This window comes from Rhopilema esculentum, chromosome 18 (assembly GCF_057945365.1).
Source record: "Rhopilema esculentum isolate cy_ngs chromosome 18, ASM5794536v1, whole genome shotgun sequence".
Lineage (NCBI taxonomy): Eukaryota > Metazoa > Cnidaria > Scyphozoa > Rhizostomeae > Rhizostomatidae > Rhopilema > Rhopilema esculentum.
The window spans coordinates 6,999,219-7,026,920 of NC_142832.1; the positions used below are offsets into that span (position 1 = coordinate 6,999,219).

The window sequence follows — 27,702 nt, forward strand, 5'->3', positions numbered from 1 at the left end:
ATAAAAAGTGTATTTGGATTTATAAAAATCATGGCTGCTATAAATGGGCTGGTTGTAAAATTTTGATTGCCCGCTAAGTTTTAATACCGATTTATCCTTTTTTGGTTTCTGGAGTACTTCTGTGGGAACAAGTCTTGATAATCAATTATCTTTGCCGCTCTCCCTCTTGTGACCCACCTTGTCATAGACGAACTTTTCAACCTTTGTGTTTTGTACTTGTGTTTTTATTTTTCTAATATTTTCTAATAGAAATTAACATAACGAGAGTGGTCAAAGTGGCCAACAATTATCGATGAGATCTTATAATATTTTCTTATATTTCAAGGCACTTCTTGCCCCCTCTGCCTCTCTTCGAAGAGCAGCTGTCCCTCCAGCCGTGTAGGCGTCCCTGTGGCTATGTACACGATTTACATGATCATACTTGACTGTATAACTCCTCATCTCATTTATATATCTATTTCAATGCGTTATACTTAATTTTCTTATAATTTGGTTAAGCGGCAGACACACATCCTTACCCTATACTTGTGGCAAGCGCAATATACTCAACAAATATTCAGATTTATTGCAACATGCCAATGAATCCACATTGATGCAATCATACATAGAAAATTAATAAAGACTCTAAGAATTTAAACCCGAATTATGATGTAAGGAGCTGAAAGGAATTTTCGAATTTTTAGTCTCTATCGACGTCAAAGCGAATTCCAGTCCCTATTCCATTCAAAGTTTCAGTCTCTATGATTATCTAAAACCTATTCGAATAATGATTTTAATTTCTTATTTTTACATTTAAGCAATTTAGTCCCCTTTCCATCTCTACGCCACTTAAAACACATGATTCTTTCCCTCTCCATGAAACATTTTTTAAAAAATTATTTTACAAAATTTCAAGTTCAAGTCATCTTCACACAATTGGCCAAAGGTGCTGGCACATTCTTCACTGCCAAAGTAAAATTAATTTGCAACGTTGATTAGGTTTATCCGAACATAACAGTCTTTTCTTTGTGTATCGAAAAAATCGGTTAAGTCTTCCTCGGGACATTTTTTAACTCTCCTTAGACTTTGTTGCTAAAGACATACTAAGGACATTTTTCTCGCCCAAGTCTCCTTGGCAGTCTCCTTGCCAGTTGATATTGTTCATCACCGGAGCTTGGGCCTTTTGCATCATGACCATCTGCATCATGAAATATATTTGAATCAAGAACTTAAGGAAATTTCAATGAATAGTTCTCCAATAATGCCTAGATTTAGATTATTTTACTTAACTTTTAAAGGCATAAAATCTGGCAGTGAAAAGATATACACAATATGTTTTTCAAGAAGGGGCACTCTTTATACTTTTTGCAATTAGGGGGGGGGGGGGGCTGTGCCCCCGTGGCCCTCCGGCTGCGGTGGCCCTGATAAGTGGTGGAAAAGATTCATTCCAAAAAGACAATTATGGACAGATCAAAAGTATTTTGCCAGTTTTTTTCGAAAAGCAAATAATTAAACTGTCTATCTACAAGGTTCTTTAATGCATGACCGTTATTTCCAGTCAACGTTTGGGTGGGGCTAAGTTTCACAAGATGCAAAATACAAGATTCACAACAAAATCTGAACGCTGAGCTTGGTGAGAATTGCTAGACCCGCTTAGGGATGCTAAAATGTTGTGAAACCTGCTTAGGGATGCTAAAATCCAGGTCAAACTTTGTGCAGTAAAAAGCGAGGGTATCTCGTTTTTCAAACTTGATACCTAGAATAAAATAAAAAAGTTACCCGAATTCCTATGCAAAACTCGAAACTGTTATCGATCAATGTGAACACTACAAAAACATAAGAAACAGAAAGATGAAAACTATGTCTTAGAACAAAACATCAGATATTTTTGTTTTGTAATATTCATTTAAAAATAAGGTTCATCCATTTTGAATACTAATTATCATTAACCAACCACCTTTGCATTACCATACCGTAAAAGCAATAGGCATTTAATTAAGGAACTAGATGAAGAAAAAACCAACTTTTAAGCCACTTTAAGAGTATTTATTGATGAAGTATAAAGAAGTATTCACCACACAGTAAAAGTCGTTTCTCTTCTCTGCATTCCAAACACATCTCTTTTAAAGTTCACCAAAAAATATCGGGAATTGTAGCTTGGTTTTGAGAACCAGAACACTAACCCTTTTTATCTGTTGACCATGAGAATATAAAACAAGGTTTATGTCATCAAAACCCGAGTTAGAAATTAAGGGAGTCTGGGAGAAAAATTGTGGCTTTCATCGGAAATTTAGAACTGTTTTGAAATAACCCTTTATTACGTGGTTGAAACACAAACCTTACTAGCTCACAGAGATGCTTTTTATCTCTATATGTGCATGTGCCTTCCACATTTCAGGGGTTTAGAGGAGGCACATCAGAGCTCACGGAGGTGCCCATTTTTCCTTACATGTGCCAATCCTACATTTAAATGCTTGTAACGTTTCTGATATCAGATTATTTGTAAGCCAAATTGTGGAGTGTGAACGGTGTCTAAAATATTTCAACGTTTTAAGGAGAAATAGAAATAGCTTCTTTTATTAGCACCAGAATGTCAAATTTATCTTTATGCTTTAAGAAGATAACTATTGTAAGGAACACATGTTTAATTGGAAAAGGAACACACGTTTAATTGGAATTTAAGGGGGTTTTGCGCGCATGGTAGGATGGCTCTCTAAAAAAATTTGATTTCATGCAAAACAATTTGCTAGTCGCTTTATTGCAAGTATATGGTTTTGGGCTGCTGAAGTGAGATTAATTGCGAATTTCCTCTCAAATAGAAAAAAAAATAAAGAAGTTGTTGTCGGCATTTATTTATTGATTGAAAATCGAATCAGGTGTACCCCAAGGCTCTGTGCTGGGACAGTTATTACTCTATATTTCCATAATAATTTCACCAGAATAATTTAAGAGTTGGAATTAAAAATAATATTGTTATTGCTTTATCTAGGGTCTCAAGCTGTTTAGAAAAAGCAATTCCCGTGCTGTACACCTTGTCTAGAAACTACGCTTTGCTGCAAATGATAGGGAAGATTGGTGGGAGAAAACTGACACTGAATTTTCTAAAAGTTGCAAATGAGACAGTCTAACATCTCAATTTTAGGTCTAATCCAGCAGAGATCTGACAATAGCTCTAATAAATCTAATGAAAGTTGAGTGGTTGAGAAGGCATTTTTATTTTTGAACTAAAGGGCAAATTTTCATGCTTTTTGGCTAGACCTGATATCTTTGAGCTGTAATGGGTTGGGAATTATGCTCAAAAAATTGAATATTTTTCACAAAGCAAAGCGATAAGTGTGTTTAGACCTGGTCGATTTAGAATTTATTTTAGTTTAGTGCTTACTTAATACAACGCATTGTTCCTTAAGAATATATTTCAAAGCTTGCATAATTTGGGATATCTTGTTTTGGTATTAATCCTTATATCAGGCGAAAATTAATTACTACCTTCCTCGCAAAAATTTCGGTAAAAAACATTTTAAACGAAAGGCCTCGTCTTTCTGTTTTGTCGCAGGGCCCTCCAGAAGGGCTCCAGAGCCTCCCGTCGTCCCTGGTTTAGGGAAGCAAAAAGGATGAAGAACTACAGTTCCGCAATCGTTGATATAAGGCGTTGCTTATCACATTCCTGGACATTGCAATGATAGGGTATAAATTTTGCACGAATTTTTGGATTATGGACAAGTAAAATAATTCTCGATCTTTTTGTCTTTATAGAGTTATGACTGTGCATGTCAACAACTTGAGATTGCCTGTGTTATCAACTATTAACTTGAGTTTTTTTCTGAAATCAAGCCTTATCCATTCTCTGGCAAAACATTAAACGCAACTTAAATTTTCCGGCAATGAGGAAATAAGTTTAAGGGCAACACCCAAGTTGGCTTCACTGTGATGAAATGAAAAGTCATACACAAGTAAGAATATATATTTGCTTGATTTATATGTAGATGATTTCCTTCTTCGAGAGCTCTGTGGCCTATTGTGGTATGACATAAAAACTGTTGCTAAATGATATCTTATGTCGAAGGGCATCAGAATTTCTTACAGCTTCCAAACTGCCTAAAATATGCCTAGATATTGCTTTGGAGTTGTTTAAAAATCGCTAAAAATTGACTAATTTCATCTACGGATGTAGTGTAGATTACGGGGCTGAGATTCCCTTTTTTATGCCAAAAATCTGCCAATTCCCCCCCCCCCCCATTTGTTATTTTGACAGCACTACACCACTGGTTCATCTTCCTTATCGAAAAACAAACATTTCTCATTTGACTAGAATAATAACATGCTATCCCTGTGTTATATTGCGTAGACATTAAACTTTCTTCCAAGACTTCAACACAAAGGAAGAAACTTATTAAGGAAGAGCAGCACAAACATTCTAATAGTTGCTTAATAACATAGTATTCGGACGCTTGGAAGTTTAGAAACCCGGTCCCAGTGTGCAAGTTGACGGTTAAAATCCATCGACTAGATATTTTTGCTCGGAAGCTAATAAATTCGCATCAAATTTTGCCAAGAAAGGTCTTCACAAAAAATTGGTAGATGGATAAAGGGAAATACAATAAATATTATGAATAATCTTTTTCTGGTGGAGAGGCTTTCGAGCTCATTTCTCTGGACTGCCATGTTGTTTACTAATAAGGTGATCTGGCAGGCCCTTGAAATCATCTGCCTGTCGAGCAACCGGGCTATTCTCTGCAAAACTGTTTGGCTTTGATGGCGTTTATTTAAAATATCTGGCTGCAAACCTTTGCCATTTTTGACAGCTACAGCTTGTTTGAATGAAAGCTAACTTCACAGGTGCGTCCTAACTCAATCTTTCACGCATGGCTGAACACAGATCAGCGTCTAGGCCTGAATTCTGGTGTCGGTCTGAAATCTTTCGAACCTGCCTGTCTATCTATTTTGCCTGAATAAATTTACATGCGATAAATTGACAAAGATTGCTGCAATGAAATAAGTAAGTTATTTCTAATTATTTGCAAAATGAAAGAATTGCCTTTTATTGCCTAATGGTTGTTTAAAATTCCGATTCCCTATTGCACTTCATAAATCAATTTTGGTTTTTAGGTACCCTTATAGGTTTAGAGAGATCTTTAGGCTCATTAACCAGTGGTGTAGTCATAAAATTTAAGGATGTATAACGCAAATGTTAAACAAGCTACCTTTTTTCTTTAGAAATATGAAAATTATGCCATATAGATGTTGAAAAATGTTCACTTTGAATCTGATTTTGATTACGTGAAATAATCAACGATAGGATTTCTGAAATACGTATGCCAAACGTAAAAAGATTTTTACCGCTTGCATTCTCAATAGTGTCTTGGGTAAGATCTCCGCTAAACAACTTTCATTAACGCGATTTGCTCCCATGGAAAGCTTAAGTTAAGGAAGGGATCAAAGTACGAAAATCGCAATCATTCATATCCACGTTTGCAATTAAGTAAACATTTACGACATATTGACAGTGTAACAACAACAACGCTAAAATCTGTCAGTTTGTGAATAGAGTTTGTGAATAGGTAATGTGTTTGATGAAGAAGTTTTGGTACATATAAAAACGGATCTGCTGGATTATATTAAATGAGCAGTTGCTTCTGATACAGCTATCGACTTAAAAAGCTATATAGAAGTGATGAAAATGCCTGATTTTCCCTCTACTGTTGTCTGGCAGGGAATTAATGGCAGGGTACAGCAGAAGAAGTAATATCAAGTGTTCTGAGGTGGCAAATAGGCAGCATGATTGCACAGAAACAGAAAGCAGCTTTTTTAGAGCGTTGGAAAAAGAAGACTTGAAAAGATTCGGTGGATCTGACGACACGGATCGGTTAAGAGTTACCAATAAGCCTATCAACGGCAATAGAGAAGAAATTGTTAAACATGGAACCGAAGAGTATTGTAATGGGAAAAACGAGTTGCGGTTTAAAGGGAAGAGGGGGACAGTAGCAAGGAGAAATTCAAAGGCAATGCAGTCGAAAGTTAAACAAAGTAGATTTGTCCAGAGGCGACTTCCAAGTTTTGCTGATACAAAGGGAGCAAGAGGTTGGCATTCAGATTCTGAACTTGATTCAATGGCTAAAGGGAAGAATTTGAAAATAAAACATAAGCGGAAAAGTAGGGAAAAGAACAGCATAGAACTAAGTTCGCAGAAGTTCGCAGAGAGAGAAAGAAGGGATGATGAGCTGGAACTTCGATTGGGTCAAGAAAGAGGAAACGACAATTTTAAACGAGTTGAAACAATATTGCCTGATAGTACAAGAGATAAAGACGCTGAACTGGCAGAAATCAGATCTCCTGGAGATAAAAAGAAACTCGAAGAGTCGCAAAAAAGAAAAAGAGTTGCCAATAAAAAAGTATTGTATAAAAGAAACTTGCTAAATTGCAGCTTTCCATCATCTGAGCAGGATGATGCGTATGAAAAAAAGCTGACACATGACATCTCCGGGGAAAATAGATTGATGAATCTGCTGATTGACTACTTCAAAGACTTGAACAAAGAAATAATGGAATTTCGCCAGGAAAAGAAAAAAACACGAGAAAAGGTTCAGGAAATCGAAATAAAGCTGGAGAAACTTATTGCAAAGATCGAAGCTCAAGAAATATTTATGGAGAAGCAAAAGACGAAAACATTGAACTGTGAAGGGACTGGGATCAATGTTATGGACAGGGCTAGTATAAAACAAGAAATTCGTAGTATCGTCGGGGAAGTTCACAATAAGTACAATAGACAGTTGGTGGAGCACGAAGTAAGGATGAAGTATGTTCAAGAAAAGGCAGAATCAGACATGAAAAATCTCATGAAATGCATTACCAGTAATTTTGCGCAGCTTTCTGCCTCTCAATCTATGGAATCAGAAAAGAAAGTTGATATGTCCATAAATATTCCAGCTAAACACATGCCAGCAGCTACAGACCAGTCTGATCGTGTTACGAAGTTCATTGTCAGTAAAGACGTTGAAGAAAGCATGTTTCCCGATTGTGTGTTAAAAGAAGCATGCTGCCCAAGAACTAAAGGGGGGCTAAATGAGGCAAAAGTAGAATTACCAGAAAAAGATGTTAAATTAAAATCTCCAAGATCAGAAGAACAACGTAGAAAATATGAATTCTATTTCCCCAAAGAGAGTAGGGATAAAAAAGAAAGGAAAAGTGACGATGCAAAAATCGAAGCAGAACCGACAAAAGAAATAATTCTTGTCAGCAATGAAGCTACCAAACAAACAACCAAAAATTCTGGGTGTCTTGTGAAAGACCATGAAAATGAATCTGGTAGAGTGCTTAAGGTCTCAAGCCACCCATCAGGGCTTGGAACATCATATATAGAGTGGAAACAATTTTGGAGCGAGAAGCTACAACGGAGAGTTACAATTAATGGAAACAAAAGTAACACAACGGAGAAGAAAGATACAAATTCAAGTAGAAATACAAACTAGAAATTATAACTTACACTTACATCTATTATATCAGAACCAGATAGTTCTTGTTGGTTAACATTAAATGCCATTCTATTGTCGTTCTTAATTCAATATTGATTGATCTATATTTACATACTATAAACAGTTTTTAAGGCCACTAAATATGTTTTGTTAGAATTATAAAAAAACTGTTGATTAGCTGATGAAGTCTCCTCTTTTTTGTTAGCATGAGAAAAAGCTTTAATAAAAACATTGTTTATTCTTATGACTTTCCATTCTTACGTAGATTCTTACTTTTCATTCTTATTTTTTGAGAAGTCGAGCCTCGCTGTTCTTATGAAAGGATTGCAAGCAGTTTTAACATTCATCGTTGTATGTCTTGGCAAAAGAAAGTTGATCAGAATTGAAATAATGCTGTACAAAATCCTAATTATTTTAAAAGAAGTTTTACGAATTGGAATATTTGTGCTGTCACTTTTTATTAGAGGTAACAGTCAACTGCGACCCTTTCTTGAAAGCCTTTTAGAGACAAAGTAGAAATTTTAGTCATTTTATAGAGATTTTTAAGGCTCTTGGGCAACTAGCATACATGGCAACTACTTTTTCAAAACAGGCCTTATATCTTTCTGCATGAAAACAGCAAATATTGTCACTTCTCCTTGCGTAAAAACAGACTGCCAGTCGTGCAAGAAACTCAACAAACATTCCAAAATTTAAACTTATCATTTTGACTATTATCTAAAATATTGGATTGCAAAGTTTCCACATTTTGGGTTAAAAAACATTAATTTTCTGCTTTTTTGCAAGCAAAGCAAACACAAGCAAATACTGTTTACTTGCAGTCTCTTAGTTAATCCAATCTCTATAGAACTGAACAGATACAAATTGAAATTGTACCAAAATCATTATCAGGTAACCTCAAAACACTGTATCAATAATTTTACAAGAACACATTAAAAATGTTGTGAACAATAGAAAATGCCCCAAATCTAAATCTGTTACAAAATCTTCTTTTACAAAATTGTATGACCATCCTTTTACTATATACCACAAATTCTGTTTTAAGACTCATTCTCTAACAAGCCTCCCATTTTTGGAAGCAGGAAAAATAAGACCATTAATAAACAAAAATACCAAACTTTAAAAGTATAATATTTCATTTATGATCTTTACTGCATTGTCATTGAGGTTCATTTTAGTTTGCCTGCTGTTCGTAAAAACCACAGGTCTTTGACATTGCATTTGATAATGGGACCACAAGCCTGTCTTCCATTACCTTGGACCAGTGGATATAAACTCAAAGCAACAAATATTTAGGATCCCTACCCCCCACCTCTAGACATATGAGTGCACAATACAGAAATTGTGGTATGGTGCCCTGACCCTTCAATTCTTGTTTCTGTTTTCAAAGGTCGGTAATCCTTGCTAACAAACTTTAAAAGATACCAAACAGTCAAACTATTCAGAAGTCAAAAAGAAAAACAACCAAATAATGTCCCACCATTTCATTTTATAACATTGCATACAATTGTCTTTACTCGTCCTGAAAAAAAAACAGGAGGTCAATTAAACAAGACAGTAATAAAGATTCCAAAAAATTGAAGCATGAAACAAATGGCTGCCAAAACAAAGAAAGCTTGTTTTTTGAGAATAAGCTGGCTATGTTATTTCACATACAGAGCTGGAGGGACAACCTTGTGGATGGCAGTGTAGGACATTGGCAACAATTAGTTAAATAATATTTATATTGAAACTACTTAGATTTTCTATATATACCATTGTGTATACCAGCCACTGAAGCAGTGACTTAAGTTCAAGGTGTGGTTACCATGTGCCTATATATGTGCTTGTAAATTTGTTACTTAGCAACAAAAATCAAACATGGCCACTTTTCAACTGTTTAGGTCTGAGTGCATGAAGGAATTCCTATAAGAGCATAACAGTTGGCAAGCATAACAGTCAACATATGACAAAGAAGGTTATGCAAAATTTTTCCTTTCCAATTACTTACTGGAACTTCTAATTTGCCATTGTTGATCATGTCAATCAAATCATGTGGAGCTTTTCCATCCACAGTGCAACCAACAGACTGTGCGGTGCCAAGAACTTCCTTCACAGTTCCTGAGAATTTACGTGCAATAGATCTTTGCCTCATTTCTCTTGCAATGCTGTATAAATCATCCATTGAAATATTGCCATCGTGTTTAACTGCAAAAAGCCACAAATGATTATCCAGGCCTTGCCCGGAAAGGCGCTCGATCGAGCGCGCGCGCCTAGAGCGCACCCAAAAAAAGCCTTGGAGAGCGATTTATAGAGCCCCTCAAAACGTAAAAACAATATTAACACGGAGCAAAATAAATTTTTGGAATTTTTTGAATCAACTTGATCAAGCATAAACAATCTTCCCAACAGACCGCAATATTATGATTTGCGTAAGATTACCCCTTGTGAAAAAATTCAGCAAATTCAACGTTGGGTTTTCGATATCATTTTTAATCTAATAACCCTCTAATAACCATCAAGGACACAGGCCATCAAGCGTATTCTCCCGCAGATTTATTTGATTTTCGAGCAAGCGTTAATCTTCTTTTGAAGTATATATATATTATTTTCTGTTTTTCTTAATGACTTAAAATCGCCTGTGCAAATCAGCGATCACGTTTCCGTCCAAATTATCGCATTGTTTTCATTTGCTTTTGCGAGTAGTAGATGTTCTAGCGTTTCTTATAGAATGGATAACATGAAAAAAGGAAACAAAGTTATATGTTCGATTTAAAGCCATGCGTTTTGATGAAGCAATAATGAAGCTGAACATAACAGTAGTGATACTGACACTGATAAAAGCTCATCGCATGATGGCAACTTACATATCTAGAAAAATCTGAACAATTTTGCCACTTTGTTCTATTATATTTCTATATTTATATTAACATAGTGTTTGTTGCATGTTTTGTTATTTCATATTATGGTGCTTTCTGGTATCACCGTTGAATTTCATATTTAACATTCTTCCGAAGCTTTTGATATGAAGCTCTCGATCTCCTAAAGCTCTCGAAGGATGCGCTCAAGGAAATTTACTTAGAGGTGCGAAATAGAGCACCTAGAGTTTCTAAGGGGCTCTTTTTATGGAGCACCTTCATTTTACTTAGAGCAAGGCCTGATTATCATAAAAAGTTCCAATCTCATTGAATAACTGGTATGTTATCAAAAAATTATTGCTTTTAGGAAGCATTGAGGGTAAAAAATAAATTAATTAATTTGGTTACACTTGATACTTTTTAACAAAAGTGCTTTCACTGAAATTTAATTGGAATTGCTATGTCACCATTCATTTAGCTTAGTTGGTAATATCTCTTTGTCAAGTGGGTGTTATACATAATTCTCTCTAGTAATACATAATACTCTCAGTAAATAAGTTACATGGTCATCACATTTCACTCTAACCTACACCAACACTGAACTTTTTGAGACCAAACTCATAATGATAATCATACTTTTGGTCCCAATACAATTCTTCCTATTGTTTGCTAGCACAAAGAAGATTTGAAATTATAGTTTGAGGACTAAAAAGGAAGAAACTGACTGCAAAATTCAGGTTGAAATTTTTCACCCTCAAATGCATACTATGGTTAAATTCCTTACAAAATTTTTCAAGGCATTTAATCATGGTAAATAGGCCTTCTTTATAAGGGTTTATAAGCTTTCTCACAACTCTTTTTCTTTACTTTATATTGAGATAAGACCAATGTCATGGGCACTGGGATCATAAAAACCTACACACTTTTTAAAAGGAACCTACATTAAGGCCTAGTTCCAAAAGTTCCTTATTCATAGACCTCGAGTCATCAAATTGTAGTACCAAAAGTTCCTTAACAGTTCCTTAATTTTCACTGCATATCAAGTGCCATAAAAATGGTACAGAAACAGGAAAAACATCAAAATTTTGAATTTTGCCTTTACTTGTGGCTAGAACTCAGGAGCAAAAACACAAAGAAGGCTATGTAAAATGAAAATCTCATTTTCAGTGTTTTAACTACAATAAGCCTTAACACGTAATAGAGAGAGGGGCGAGACAGCATATGGGGAAACTACTCAATGAAGCACTTGACACACAAATAGCAAACAATCTAAGTATTGGCTGCAAAAATGGAACCAGCTTTTTAGTTCTTGATGCTTGCAGTCATAAAAATTTTTCAAATCGAAAAGTCCCTCAGGGATTTCGTTTTTAAGTAGCATAAATAAGTTCTTTAAATATTTTGGCCTTCTTCATGTAGGTTCCTTATAAAGTGGTTTCTTATTAAAAAAAGTGTGTACTTGAGATAACAATTGGGCCTTCCAATTTTTTTCAATTTTAACGAAAAGGTTTCTATTTAATAAAAATATAAAAAGGATTACCATGCTTGACCTTCTTCCTGTCTCTTGGTGGCTCTTTCAATGCCTTGATGATCAACGATGCAGCACTGGGTACCACGCTGATAGTTGCTTGTCTGTTTTGAATGGTAAGCTGCACAGTGATTTTCAGTCCCTTCCATGCAGTTGTTGCTTTTGCAATATCATCACCAACTTTCTTTGGTGACAAACCAAGTGGACCAATCTTGGGGGCGAGAGATGATGTGGCACCCACTTCCCCACCAACTACCCTGAGGTAGACTGTGAAGATTAAATATTCAAATACATTGAGTTCAAAGGGCTCGAATTGTATCATAATTCATACGATACATTAAACAATCTATGCCTGCAGAAGAACAGGCTTTAACATCCGTATATTCGTCGTGCATCAAAATTATTTGTAACCCTTAACAAACCTGTGCGTAATAACTGTGTATTTGGTTAATGTATAGATCGAAGATAATATTTGAGAGAAATAACTGCACTGGCTAGACCTTCGAATCGGAACAAAAAGCAGTTGCAAATAATAGATGAGCGTAGAAATAAGCTCGCTACTGATGTGAATTAACTTAGAAGTGACAATTCAGGCTATTAACGGCTATAGCTGCTATCGCTTGTAAAAAATATTACCATAAAATGTGAAGTTTCAGCAACAGAACATGGTAACTTATCTGGCTAAAATTAGGAAATATGATTTAGAAATCATCATACCGACAACGACTGCACTTGGATCGAATTTTGGAGGCATTTTACTTGGTAGATTTTAGCAGATTGTTGCTTGATGACTGTGTGGATGAGTCGTTTTTGGACTCGACCAATTTAAGATGCACAGCCTTCGTACAAAACTGGAAAAGAAAGTTAGGCCCACAGCAGGCAGTCAAAAGCTCCTCCGTCCGGTCTGGTTGTCTGCGCAACGAGGCTACCGAAAACCAAATAGGCTACTCTAATGAAGTGTGAGAGTGTGAGAAGGAAGAACCGAGAATAGGCTGTCCGCCGGATTCTGTGAATCTTGCAATGAGTGTTGTTATGAAAGGTATACAGGAACAAAGCAATACGACGACGAGAATCCAATGTCACGAAATAAATTTTCAAAATAAATTAAATTTAAGAGTATAATTTAATTTATTTTGAAAATTTATTTCGTGACATTGGATTCTCGTCGTCGTATTGCTTTGTTCCTGTATACCTTTTACTCTAATGAACACCGCCCTCTGATAAACGCCGCACCTTCAGCCAACCATTTGAAAAAGCAAAGCGCTTCTGATTCGTATGGTAATAATGCAGCAATGCTTGTCCAGAAGATGTTTCAAGAAGGTTTGCATCAAGTACTGCCATTCCCGTATGAAACAACATCATTGCTAGCAACGATTCCAGCAACATCTTGCACAGCTGAAAGATCATTCAGTGGCCTTCGACGGCTGAAAACATATTTCAGGTCAACCATGGGCCAAGAACGGCTATGAGATTCACATAGGCACTACTTAGCATCGAGAGGAAATTTTCAAACGAAGTTTTGAAAAGTGACATGAATGCGATGATTGATACATTTGGACATAGAAAGGGTCGGGACTCACATTTTTTTGACTTTAGTCGAATTCAAGAGTTGATAGTAGTATTTTAAATGATATTACATAAAATATTGGAAAATATTATACATTGCTGCCCTTATCTACGAGAAAATTACATCAAACTTTTAGATCTGAACAGTAGACAACCAAACATGTCTCGGATTGGTTTGCTCAACTCTCAACTGACTATTTTTACTTTAGATATTTCGGTGAAAAAGAACTCGTAATGTAAATATTCCTATGTCAAGTTCCTTATCACCAACAGGCTCATAAATATATGCATGCCTCTGTACTCGGGCAAAAATCCTACCGCCCCCCCTGTAAAAATTCCGCCGTACGCTTATGATTGAACGCCGCATCTTGAAAGGCGGCGTTCATTAGAAAACACACCAAACGAGAAGTAAGGAATCGTTTATACGCTTTATATTCGAAAGCCATGAAAGTTTTTATCTCATAAAAGACGAGGACTCTGACGGAGACAGGGTTATTGACATTCCTTGACTTGACTTGACGTTCTTTCATCTTTTTCATTGCATTTTTCTTGTCATTTTTCATTGGACAAATTTTTCATTTTGTATTGAACGCCGCCCTCTGATGAACGCCGCCCTTTATTGAACGCTGAATCCAAAACTTGGAGTTTGTAGTGATAAAGGCCACGGCGTTCTTTAGAGGAAGTATGGTAGGAGTGAAATGTCAGGGTTAAAGAGTCAAATAATCAATCAATCATTACAATCAGTCAGTAAATCAATCAATCAATCAATCAATCAACCAATCAATCAATCAATCAATCAATCAATCAATCAATCAATCAATATCTATTTACACGAGATACCTTTCAGCAAAAAAGAACTATTTACTAAAAAAGAACTATTAAAAAAAAGCTATTCGAAAGATACTCTCTAAAACCTGTTTTAAAACGAGCGATGGATTCTTTTTCTCGAATGTTGTTAGGAATATCATTCCAGTTTTTGACACCAGAGAAATAGAAACCTCGCTTTGCATACTCTAACCTAACTTTGGGAATTTGCAGGTCTCCACGGTTTCTGGACCTATACTCTGAAATAATGGATCTTTCAATGAATTTATAGCGAAGATTTTCGGGACAGAGGTCATGCAAGATTCTATATGTCATGACTCCTTGGTCAAAGGAGATTAAAGACTTTACAGTGAGCCATTTGCAAGTAATACTTGGCATTCGCTATTAGCCCTTGTCTGTAAACGTTGCAGTTGGGATAGTTTGGTGTTCGAGAGAGCATTCCAAACAAAGTTTGCTTTCAGATAGCGAAGATTGCTTTCAGAAAAAGCTTTGTAAACTTGATCAAGTTTCCTATGCAGAAGGATGTTGTTCAACTTTCTAAAGGAGCTCAAGCCCCCTTTCAGTTTGTTTTTGATTGTTGAAATGGGTGACCTTGACATTTAGAAAAAAATTGTCTAGCATCGCTAATTAAAAACATTATGTTTTAATATTTTCTTTATTCTTTCCATTTTGTAAACCGGCAGCCTATCGGTATATAAACAGTGCTGAAATTTATTCAATTTGAAATTTATCAGTCTTATTGGGTTAATGGTGATACTAGCACGAAACTATGCAACAAGGGGAGTTTGAGACGCTGAAAAATAGGATATGGACCCCAACTGAAAATTGCCCCCTTGTTCTATTTTTAGAGTGGGGTACTTTGTCACAGACCATTACAGACGGTAATATCGTATCTCAGTCTCACTTAGGTACAATAGCATGGAACTTTGCAATAAGGGGCAGTTTGATACGCTGAAAGAGATAGGATAGGACCCGACTGAAAATTGCCCTCTTGTTCTATTTTCAGAGTGGAGTACTTTGTCACAGACCATTACAGACGGTAATATCGTATCTCAGTCTCACTTTGGAAGATTTTCATACAAAATGTACCCTTGTGCTATTTTTTGACTGGAAGAAGGATTTTCATACTTCCTTTGGAATGGGGTCCCTCATTCATATGCCATTGGTAATAAAAAGAAAACTGCTTGTTGGTCATGCCAAAATGATAGGTAACCAAGGACATGCCTTGGTTTTGAACACACAGGCATATGTATGCAATTGATTTCTAAATGCATTCTAAATTACTTGTTCCCAAATCGTCCGTACCTAATTTTAGAATTCTGTAGTCCGCCTCCGATTCACTTTCTGTCACAGAAATTTCGTTGGCACCAGGGTCCACGCCACGAATTTGAAAGTGGGGGGGGGGGGCAGGCTAGCAAACGTAGCGGGCCTAGACCTTCTTTCCCTTTTTACTGCAGCTTTAAAACTACTTGCTTCGAAAAATGGCCACCCCGCCCCCCGATGGACCATGGCTACCCCGACCCCTCGGTGGCGTGGGCCCTGTCATTGTTTCTTCGTTATCAATTGCAGACTCATCCGCGCAATATATTGTAGTGACCATTTTTGGGCCATCTACACTCAATTCCTACTAATTCATCGAGCATGCCATCGTCATAACATCTCCCTACGTTATTCACGGCATCACATACCATATGACATTCATCAAGCTGATTCAACGTCTCCCGTTCTTTGCCTAGATCTTCTTTTATCACGTTGTATCATCCTTTCGTCATCCTAATTCATCCTTATTTCGCATTTTGATTTTTATATAAAAGCATGTTAATTCTTAAGTAATTTTAGTTGAGTTCAGAACAGAATTTTAAAGATAACATAGTGTCTCTCTCTATCTGGCTCCGTGTTCTCCACATGTTAAATAAGACTCGCTGGGTTTGGAAAAGGACGGAAAAGACACACTTTTGTCGATGGATTGTTTATTTACTGTCAGTGCCTAGGTCTATCTTTGTTCCGATGTACACTAAAATATTTAAAAATTAACAGACAAAACCGACTTTTATACGAGCGCACTAAACGAATGCCTATTATGTACAACCACAGTTTCCTAACTGCTGTCGACCCGACTCATCACTGTGACGTCACCAACTGGCCTTGGTGTTCGCAAGAACTACCTAATTTCAAGCTCTGAATAAACATATTTTCGCTGGTCAAATTATGACAATTTTGGTGTCAAACGTATCGGAAAAGATAGGAAGTATAACTCTTGAAAAAAAAAGGAAGTAAAATTTCGCTGCATAGACACTTTAAGAGTTTCTGAGTCCACCCTTTTAGCATTATGTATCCAGCTCCTTGGTTGGTTTCCACAAAACGTGCGAATTTTTTCGTGGAAATAGCTTGACATGTAGCGCGAAGCAGATCCTTCGTAAACGGTGACGCGACAATCACTTTTCAAACTGCTCACCATAACCAAAAGAAGAACATGGTTGGTTGCAAATTGTGTATCCGTTTGTTCCCGAAGGAAAATGGAATGGGGAAAGACGCTCGCAAGCTGGAGAAATATTAAACACGGATATAAACATTTGCATAATTCCTTGATACTGTTACAACTTTGAAGGGAAATGGTGAAATTAAGATGATTTGATTGTGTTCGCATTATAACAAAACTGTAATGAAAGTACGCGTACATACATTATTCAACAGGCAACGGTAACATAACCAAGTTTTATTACAATGTTTGCAGAAAATGTAAAATTCAAGTCCCAGTCTGGGTTTCCGGTTTTATCCAAACCTACGTTCAAATTTGGAACCAGTCTGTCAGTAATAACGTTCCAAGATCAGCAACATACTAGAACAGAGCCGCCGAGAGCTAGGACAGACCCCTTGATAGCTAATAGAAACGGGCCTAAACTTTTTTAATTTTCAAACAAGATATTTTTGTTCATTTCAAGTAGATTATCAAAAATGGAAAAATTTGCTATTGACTAAGCTGAGAAGTTCTAAAATGTCTCACACACTAAAATACATAACTTTAAGTCTTCGCTTTTATATCATTACAAAATATAACAGAATAAAGCAGCTTCAATTTTTTACGGGCCCCCAAAAAGGCCCGGGCCCCGGGGCAGTTGCCCCGGCTACCCCCCTTCTCGGCGGTACTGGACTAGAATATTAAGAAGCATCAGATAAAAAACTGCCTGTCTACTTCTGCAGTTGTTGGTGAATTCAAGAAAACTATCCGCCTTGGATTGCATTGGTGAGTTACTTTGGTGTTACTATGAAATTCACAAGAGTCAGAGATGTGAATGCATGCAAATCTGTCAGAGCTGGCCTCGAACGATTTTTCTCGTCAGTGCTGATTTTAACGTCATAGCTACAAAAAGATGGAAGTGCACAGCTCTCATTAAGAAATTGCTTTTATGCATGGAATCAACAACAGAAAATGTAAAACAGCATGTCGAAACAAAGAAATTAAAAAGCAACTCAACACAAATAAAACACAATTGATACGAGCAAGAAATTATTTGTTACTACTATATTCAACTTTATACTCTACACAACAAAATATAGGTTAAGACGAAACTTTATAACAAGCTTCTCCCGGCTTTCGAATACGAAGTGCTATTAAAATACTATCTTTATTCTGAAATAAATCAAGGGAACACCACAAATGCACTATGCAGGCAAACATTTTTACCGAATTCGTCTCTGTGCTAAAAATAAAGGTACGATCTGTCACTACAGCTTGCTAGCTTTACCTCCCTAATATCAATATACCATAATACATTGACATTTCCTCCAAACTTTGAAGAAATATTTTGGCAACGAAAGAATAACAGATGTTAATGCACAATTTAAGATAGTCCATTCCCTTGATGCAAGATTTGTTAGATCACATTCTTTTTCCGGCATGCAAACCAGTATCTTATTCCAGTATCTTATTCCCCTTTGTTATCTTTGTGATTTCTTGATCAATTTCAACATATATGAACAAATTTCTTTTTTAAACATGCACATCCATATTAATTCTTTAGCAAGGACTTCATTTACAGTAAACTAGGTTGCATCCGGTTCACTATCTTCTAGAATGGTCGGGTTGAAAAAACTTTATTCCAGGTGAGTTGAAAGAAGAATTCGCTCGGGGGGAGAAATCGCCCCGTCCTGCTCCAGGGGCTTGCGAAACAGTGGAAGATGGTGGCAATGATGTCTTCGGTTGCTTTGCCGCTGACTGGAGCATCTCATCGATGTTTTCAGGCAAGCCTTTTCGTCTCTTCTCTCCAATTTTGTACTGATCTGGAAGGCAAACGAATGGCTTCTTAAAACTTTCCAATTCAAGAGCTAAGAATCTTGTTTCAAAGAATAGTACCTTGAAGCCTCTTTTATTAGATCTAGAATCCTGGACAGATGTTAAGTTAAAATACAACTTTTTGCAATTCTCTGCTCTGCATTGCCCACGCAAACAGCATTTAATCTGAGAAGGGGGAAAGTTATTTCTTTGAAGGTCTTAACAATTTCTGTCCCGGATTGTAGTTGCCTTTCGGCATATAGTGTACTTCACTAGCCACTAAGCAGAAACTGTTTCAACTCTAAAATTTGCAAAAAGTGTTCGGAAATAAATAGCGTATTGATATTATGGGCCTAGGCAGGATAGCATTCTCTAGCTTCACGTCTTACAGCCCAAAAGCACTCTATATCCTTATCGCCCCTTTTAAAAATAAAACTAAATCCATATTCTTTGACAGAGAGGTAAAAATATTCCTCCCTCACTCTTTTGGCAATCTCGTTTTGAACGATGCTAAAACAAGGAAAATAACATGTGTATCTGGGAAATTGCTCCTCCTAAACCACTGAATTATTGTTCTCCAATTTGTTGAGAGTAAAAGAAGAAAAGAGGCCACATGATCTTTTAGCTCTATCAATAACTTGCAGATGCATGTTTTGCCTTTCTTTGTATGTTGAACGGGATCTGCAACCAAAGTTAATTTTGAGCGTGTACGGGCGTTTTAATTCAAATTCCACGCGGGAACGATCGTATGCTTTTTGGACAATACTTACCCCACTCTCCCCTCTATAAATTTACTTTGTGAAAATCGGTTCTTACGGCTAAGATATACTTCGAAGGATTGATGGAGTTTTGCAAAAAAATCAAGTTATTTTTTATTACAGTCAATGAAAGACTTACCGTACTCTACAGGCTGGTAGATAAAGGGAACAGGTTCACTGCATGCGTTGTCCTTAGACCTCTTGAGCTGCAGCTTAACTTCAATAGGCTTCTGTATTGCTTTATCCACGTACGGTGGCGTTCGGAAGACGATTGCAAACTACAACATTAAATTATTATCTTCCATCAAAGTGTTGTCAATGCCTCCTCATAACAAAGAAATATGTTTTTGAGCCACTACAAGTTGTTATGTGTTAATGAGCGCAATAATTGTTATACTGCCACAAATATGTTATAGTCATCCACACAACTGATACTCTTAACAAATACCCAATGATAAATATTAGATTAAAAACATTTTCAACAGGTAAATCCATGGACTAATGATAACTATGTCTCTTAAAAGGATTCCTGCCTGCTGCTAAACCCGTTATTAGGTGTCTAAACACATAACAAAACAGAAGACATGAGATCGGTGTAACGACTGCCACAACATACTCAGCAGAAAGCAGCTAGCACTACTGAATAACTGCCCAACACAGAAGACCTAAATGTAGTCATGGCTTCAGAGGCCCTAGGGCAAAACCGAATGACGAGGCCCCTTGCGAGCGGACCGAGCAGAAAATTCTTGCGACCACGTTCTTTAGATTAGCTTGAATTACACTTCAGAATATTTTGTGCAGTCATTTCTTGGAGTCGTTTAAAACGTTTTACATTTTTTGAGCATTCTTTTAATACGTTTAATACGATTGAATCAATTCTTAAAATCTTGATGAGGCTCCTACACCCAGAGGCTAATGTCCTCCTTGCCCCATTCAATTTTCAGTTGCTAGCTCTCTGGGAAAAACAGGAAAATAAGGTAGTGCAATAGATCTCCAGTATCTAAAAACCAAGGAGCAAGCAATCACTGCTGCGAAGTTAAATCCGGAATCGGATTACAGATAATGACAATTGAAAATCACCCCAATGGATATTTTGAAATTAAAAGTCCGTCTTTGTAACGGATTAAATATATGAAATTAAATGTAATTGTAACGCGATTACAATTTGTATTGACAAAAGTGAAAAAACGAACATCTACCTGTTTGTGTACATCTGCCTGTGAGAACTTGCCAAATCCTTCCCAAGTTAGCTTACCTAAAAAAGGCAAAGCTAGTCAAAGCAGTGGGTATCAAAAGGTAAGAAAAATATTTATTGTGCAATAACAAAATCCAGCTGCCTTGAATCTCCCATGTGTTAAGCATTTAAACCTTCAGGAGTGTATGTATCTGCAGCACTCAAAAAAATTATAAAAAAGTTAGATACAATATGTAGACAGCTATAGCTTTACAGCAACAAAAATTGAAAGCAGAAACAGGCAAATTATGGGTGAATGCCCTTTGTTTTCCTTCCCTAGCACCTTCTTCCCTTCATGAAGATGTCTAACTTGCTTTTTTAGTATGCTATATTATTAAACATTTCTCTCTGCACTAATGAAGTGCTCTCAAACAAGAAATAGCATCTAAAAGGCTGTTTCTTAAAGACAATGCGATTCATATATCAGACTTGGTCTTGTTTTCTATCACTACATTTACTGACAAATGGATTTTCAAAAAGGAAATTCCTAGCCCAGATTAAAGTAGAGTGCAGAGCAAAATTAATGGTATTTCAGGATTTAAGGAGCAACAGAAAATATAAATAAAAATGCATTTAGAGAATGATATTGTTGCGTAAAGATAAAAGAGCAAGGAATAAATGAAATACCAGCACTGTCTTCTTGATACAAGCGAACAGCTATATGTTCTAAAATAAAACAGCAAGTAGAAAGTTAAAGCCCTATGTTGACGAAAACTAAAGATACAAAAACAAAGTAAAAAAATTTGTAAATATTCAAGAAAAATCCAGCCTACGCAAAGTTGTATGAAACATTTCAATAATTCATAAAATCATCCAGGTGAAAATTTTCAGAACTAAGACAGGTGTTGGTAACGAACTTATTCCTCAAAACTTTTGTGATACTTTGCATTTTGATAAACAGTGTTTTGGGTTGGGTGAAAAGCATTGACAAATGGAGAAACTTCTATTTTCTGTAAATTCGCAAAATTGCTTAAAACTAAGGAAAAATATGCATAGCAGTTAAAGTAAAAGCACATTTTGGCCATTTACCTTTTTGAACTTTATCACATAATAAAAATACTTCTTCACCACCAGCAACAGAACTGGATGTTTTGCTAATGCGGCAGATTCTTAACTGACCTGCATGTGCAGCTTCTGCAAAATATAATACAAAAGTTCAGTTCAGTTTAAGAAATGCAGTGGGGTGAATGAGCTAATAGGCAGAATAACACATTTTTTAAGATCTAAGCTGAAAACTTCAAAACCTAAGAGGTTGAGCTTGAAGCTTTGGCTGTGTTGACCAAAAACAGTGACTGAGCAGCTTTTGGAGCAGACCTCTTCTCTGCAACTTGAAATGGTACAAATATTTTCAAAAGTGCAGCTTTTCCAGGCTTTAAGCAAATAGATTGGTCCCTGTATTACTGCTATGGTGCCACAAGGGTGAAAAATTCTCTTGAATTGCAGATGTTGGCATCAGAGAGTGGAACCAAATGGAAAATTGATAGGATATTACCAGACAAGCAAAGCTTTTAATCTCATAAAACCTAACCGTAGATGCTAGATTGCTCATCAGCAAACACTAGGGGATGTTGAGCTAGGAAGCCCAGGGAGTTCAACTGTGCCCGTATCAATGACATAAGGTAGCTGATTCTTCCTTGAGTTTTTTTAGATATAATTACAGGGAGCTCATTTGTGTTTTTCACATCACTACACCTCTAGCAAGCACACAGTTGAGTCAACCAGGACTAAATTTTAGGTCAACCTGCTCAGTGAGCAGAAAATTAAATTGGTAAAGTTTGTGACACTTCTGAACAATAATCACTTCATCAAAACCTATTTGAGGCAGGCTTGCTGCTATAAATAGTGACTGAGTTAGTTTTAACACTCAAATAGCCATAACAATGATATTGAAGGTGGTGTAAATGCAAACAATAGCAGCAAAAATGCTTACTTTGATCATAGATTGGTTGGGACAAAACTGCTGGCAATGTTTTTGTTATTTGTCCACTTTCATCTAACAAAAAAGCTTGAAAGCACAGCCGTACAGCACTGAGATCTATTTCCTTAGAAATCTTTTCTGCTTCTATGAGCAATCTTCTCTTTTCTTCCTCTAAAAGCCACACATAAATAAAAAATGTTAAACTTATGCTTATATAAACCTGATATAGTAAACTCTGAAAGGGAAACAAAATTAATTTGTAATATCACAGCTTCTTTAGGCTATCCCTAACTGCTTCTTTAGGCTTCTCTGCACATTTATTCAAATTAGCTGAATTCAAATTCTATACATTGTCAGTTAAATCATTTGTTAAAGGTTGAATGCTCACAGAGAAGTATGAACGCTAATTTTCAAGGAAGTTTTGGAAACTCCAAGGGCACCAGAGAAACAAACTGACAAACACTCTGTCTGAGGATTGAATGAAGCTCAAGTAATTGGACATTTAGAAGAAGGCATCAATGGACAATTTGCCAAAACAATTTTCTACTTCCTGGATGTGATTCCCATTCTTCATGCTCTATCAAAGTTACAGGAAAGCTCGTAAACAGTGGTGATGGAGAGGGAATGCAAGTCCCATTTACTACAAAACTAGAAGGCCAGAGCAAATATATTGATATGTGGAAGCAGTTGGTCCTTTAATAAATGGTTTTGGCACAAACACAAACACTACAATAGATTTTTCACAAGGCAAATTAAAATTGAAAACAGAAATGTTCTAAGAGCTTAAAGCCAATTTAGATTGTTAAAAACATGCACAAATGTATTTACCAGCAATAACTAGGGCTACAGATTCATCTATAGCAAGACCAGGTTCGTCATTACCACCAAAGCTTTCAAGAAGGTGTGCAATATCAAAAGATTGTGTAATTTCTGAATTATCTTTTGCAGCTGACAGCTGATTTAATTGGAATTGTTGGCATAACTTTTCATGCATCACTCGTACCAGATCCTTTTTAGTCACATTTTGTATACCCAGGTTTGGAAAACTGTTGAATTCAAATAGAAAGTTATTGAACAAGGATTATCTCTACTTTTTCAAAAAATATTACAAAGAAAGTTCATTCTGCAACTGCAGATCTTGACATCTTCTTTAATATTCAATTCAATTTTTCAATTCAATTCAATCTTATTTGTATACTACAGAAGAAGAATACTTTATACATGACCCAAGAAAAAGTATGTACTGATCTAGCCTGGACCCTTAGCAAAAATTATAACTAAAAACATAAGAGTAATTACAATAACAGAAATAATGTTGGTTATCTACTTTCTAAACTGGAGCAAGATAATATAGCAAGTGGATTAGGATTCATTTTCTTCTGATTTCATAATTCTAATATTTTGACAGCATTTGCTTTCTTAGTGATGAGGTAATTTTTTTTCTTTTTTTATATTTTTTTATTGGCTTTGGGAGTTTATTCCATAATTGGGCTCCTTTATTTTGTAGTACTAAATCACCCCAACACTTAATTTGGTTAAATTTTCTGAAAATCATTTATATTTGATAGGTTTCACATTTATTTCTACAGCTATTTATTTTCAAAAGGTTGCATAAGGCTTGTGGCACATTGTCAATTTTATGTTTTATTCAATGAATACAGATCTCATAGTTTTAAGAAGTTTGATTTCTTGTGTATAGAAAGATAAACATTTTCAGATACCTTCGCACCCATTGTTCTTTTGTCTCATCACAGTGAAACATTCCATTTTTAACATCTTTTCCAACCAGATTATAAGGGTGTACCCTAACTGGGTCATCTGCTGTTACCAGTGTTATGCAAACTGAGGCCCTTCCTTTGTAGTTTCCAATCTTTCAAATAATGAAAAATCATAAATCAAATAAAGTATAAAAACAAAACAGGTATATATGATTGTTTATTATGCATATGACTCACAATTTATGACAAATGACAAAAGACAAGATAAGAAATGAGCTTTACCAAGCAACAAAATACTTTTTCACCATCATTAGCAGAACTGGTGTTTGTTTATTCATGCTGTTACAAAAAGAAAACAAGGAAAATACAATTTCATATATGAAATTTTGAAAACATTTTATATTGCCCAAGCCAAATAAATTCATGTCTCAGATATATTTGGAGTGTCTCAAAGCATTTTCTGATTAAAAGATATTTGGGGTTCATAATGCATTGCTTGAAAAGAAAATGCAGAATTCTTCAAAGCAAGAGGCTTACATGAATGGATGGGTATTGCTTGTTCCCTTTATTAGTATTATCAGCAGTAATACCTCCATGAGTCTGGCCTTCAGAGATGTATCTGAACCTATATCCTCTCTGTAGAAAAAAAAAGGAATTATCTGTCAACATGTTCCAAGCATAGAGAAAATAGGGAAAAAGAATCATGGCTAATGGTTTTGGCTGCAACTATCCTCAAAGGGTGGGGAAAATATTATCCTGCACACACAAATGCATATTAGAAAACCATACTTTGCTTAAATAGAAGAACCAACACCATTATGGTAAAACCCAAACCCTCTAGGGTAAAAGTAGGTAACACTCTTTGTGAGTATTTTTTCATATCTATTTTTTTCATAATTCATTTCTAGGGTTGCCCTTTAACAAAGTTGATTTACAAGGGGCCCTAACTAAAAAATAACAATTACAATCAATAATACTTTAAAAAACCATATTTATAGCAGTATACATATTTACATAAAATAATACACAAGAGTTTTAGAAATAAAAAAAAAACAAATTTCCACTAAAAGAATGTTTAAAACTACTCAGTGTTGATGCCTGCTTAGACTCAGCTGAGAGGCTATTCTATAGTTTGGCTCCTCTATAAGAAAAAGATTTTTGCCCATTTGTTGGTTTTTTTCCTGGGCAGTCTCAGGTCTGTTTAAGTATTACAGAGGCTGAGGGAAGCATGCTGTGAGTTATGGGTGAAAAGGCTACAGAAATATTCTGGAGCCAACTCATGCAAGGACTTGTAAACCATTGTTTTTGTTTCACAGTTTATAAGTTCTTAAATAGTCTTCTATCCCAGCTCTTAGATAAATGGTCTGTTTGGGGCATCAAAGCTACTATTGTTAATACCCTTGCAGCATAATTTTGAAGTTTTTGCAATTTGGTAATTTCCATTGAACCACAGCAGCCCCAAACATGAGAACTTTCTTGTTTTCTACTAAAAATAAACAATAATTCCAACAAAAGTACACAAATCAAGTACATTTACCTGCTTTGGTTGTTTAAGAATCTCAATATAAGGTTCGCCTAAAAAACAAGTAAGATTTAATTGGAATCTGGAAAATTATATGATAACTAGATCAACAATTGCTTTTCAAGATTTCATTGGTTAAGAAAAGCTGTTCACTGTCTATTTAAACTTGTTTTTACAACTTTCAAAACTCTGCAAAGGAGGGTCGTATGTGGACGTAAAAGATCATTCATTTTACTGTAGTTGTAAACCCCTCACAGTCCAAATCTGAGTTGTTTCAAAGTCAGACCCCTCACAAACCTGGGTTCCTTATCAGTAAATAGCAAACTGAAAAAAATTCTAGCACACCTAGTCAAGATAGAGCCATTTGGCATATGCCATATGATGACAACCAAATGCAACATTTTGTAGAAATCAACAAACTGGAGCGCTGGGTGGAAATGGTATTAACCCTACTTCTGAGTTAACTTTCCATTTTTAATGCTCCTTGAGTAAATGCTCCAGATTGGTTGTATAGCCTTTAGGAGTTAACGATTGAAGATTGAAAATGATTTCTTAATGGCTGGCGCTCTAGCTAAAGGGCACACCAATAATACTTTTGTGAGCAACAATTTAAAATAAAATTTCATCAAAAAATTTACAAAATACACAAACCAAAGGTACTAATGATGTTTACCTTCTGTTTGGTAATCATATGGTACATTCAAAATTTGGTCTAAAAAGGCATCATCAATTGGTGGCATGTCATCCATGATTGATATGGCCTACAAAATAATCAATATTTTCTTACTGCAATAAAGTTTGGTTATACTTAACTCAGCTTTACATTAGGTTGGAATCGGAGTAGCCTTAACCGTAAAACACAAGAAGTATACACATTAGAATGATATAGAAGGGGGCCTAGGCATTTTCAGACAAACATACCTTATCGCTCCTCCTTTTCAAGTTGTTTACGGCTCTTACAATATCACTAGTCTAATCTTGAAAGTTCAAAGACTTATATCCAAAATTGTGCGAACTTCTGTACTTTCCCGCCACGGCCAGTTGCTATCCGAAACATCAAATACCTAAATTGTCTGTATCAAGTGAATGTAGATAAAGACCAAATGGAGGAAAGTGGAATTCCCCGAAATATATGAAACGGGGTGAACACGTTCTCAGCGACAGTTTGGAAGGTGACGATTATTAGGTTGTAAAGGAAAAAAATTGCCAAAATTAATATCAAGATTCTCTGTTTGAATTGGTTATTTTAGATTTTGGCGATTTTGTATCATCTTAGTAAAGATATTAAACAACCATAAACATAATATTTTTTAGTTGTCGGCAAAGGAGTGCCCGGATCGGCGCGGTGGCATCCTATTTTAAAAGGTGATGTAACCTTTCGAATTCGAGGCTTTTCCGTGAACTGGGGAAAACAAGAATCGAAAGTGAATTTTGTCAATGGACCATGTTTTTATTTTGAAAAGAAAGGGGGGCAACTACAAGGTGCAAATTGTAGATGCTTATTATAGGCCAACATTTTAGTATAACGAAAGCTCGATGATACAATAGCTAAGACTTAAAGAAAAACCAATTGTTGCATGATAACATAAAGATCCACAGAACATAACTTGATTAATTAAATATATGTGTATATATTAGATATATACACAATTTATATCAAATGATTGCGGATTTATTCTTAGCTTTCTCACAATACGGCGTATTCACTCGATTCTCAAATTCCAATTTCAAGTTGCTCTCTCTCCTCGGGCCTTCTCGAATCTGATCACAAGGGAACAAAACGACAAAAACAAAGGCAGCGAAATTCAACAGACGAAAATAATAATTTTTTGATTTAATTAAGCATCAGCAACTTTCGAAAAAAATCAGGCAAAGTTTTTTAATGAATAACTAGTAAAAAGAGGGTTTAAGCAGCAATTTTTAGAAAACTTTTGTTTATAGAGTTTATCAAATCTAAATTGAGATTCTCCGTAGAAAGAAGTGCTTTAATGCATATTTCAAGGCAGAAATCTCAGAAGTTTTTAGCAAATTTGAATGAGGGATGGATCCTTTATCAGGCTGATTTTTCACAAATTATG

At 35.7% G+C, this 27,702-nt stretch overlaps 3 protein-coding genes across 3 annotated transcripts; 1 reads left to right on the forward strand and 2 right to left on the reverse strand.

Annotated features, from left to right (window-relative positions):
• Positions 1-4,234: 4,234 nt before the first annotated feature.
• On the forward strand, positions 4,235-7,680 carry LOC135680807 (uncharacterized). Its single transcript, XM_065195006.2, has 2 exons — positions 4,235-4,975; positions 5,690-7,680. Exon 2 carries the CDS (start codon positions 5,697-5,699, stop codon positions 7,443-7,445), a length of 1,749 nt encoding a protein of 582 aa, XP_065051078.2. The 5' UTR covers positions 4,235-4,975; positions 5,690-5,696; the 3' UTR covers positions 7,446-7,680.
• Positions 7,681-8,917: 1,237 nt separating this feature from the next.
• On the reverse strand, positions 8,918-12,689 carry LOC135680808 (large ribosomal subunit protein uL11). The gene is made up of 4 exons (XM_065195007.2): positions 12,528-12,689; positions 11,823-12,077; positions 9,439-9,635; positions 8,918-8,970 (listed from the first exon to the last, which is right to left on the reverse strand). Exons 1-4 carry the CDS (start codon positions 12,562-12,564, stop codon positions 8,962-8,964), a joined length of 498 nt encoding a protein of 165 aa, XP_065051079.1. The 5' UTR covers positions 12,565-12,689; the 3' UTR covers positions 8,918-8,961.
• A 5,007-nt stretch (positions 12,690-17,696) lies between these two features.
• LOC135680806 (nuclear factor NF-kappa-B p105 subunit) lies at positions 17,697-26,874 on the reverse strand. Its single transcript, XM_065195005.2, has 12 exons — positions 26,546-26,874; positions 26,298-26,385; positions 25,640-25,677; positions 24,640-24,738; positions 24,106-24,254; positions 23,213-23,430; positions 22,397-22,555; positions 21,496-21,600; positions 21,094-21,132; positions 20,432-20,487; positions 19,372-19,510; positions 17,697-18,482 (listed from the first exon to the last, which is right to left on the reverse strand). The coding sequence occupies exons 2-12, from the start codon at positions 26,371-26,373 to the stop codon at positions 18,265-18,267; spliced, it is 1,296 nt and encodes a 431-aa protein (XP_065051077.2). The 5' UTR covers positions 26,374-26,385; positions 26,546-26,874; the 3' UTR covers positions 17,697-18,264.
• Positions 26,875-27,702: the final 828 nt, after the last annotated feature.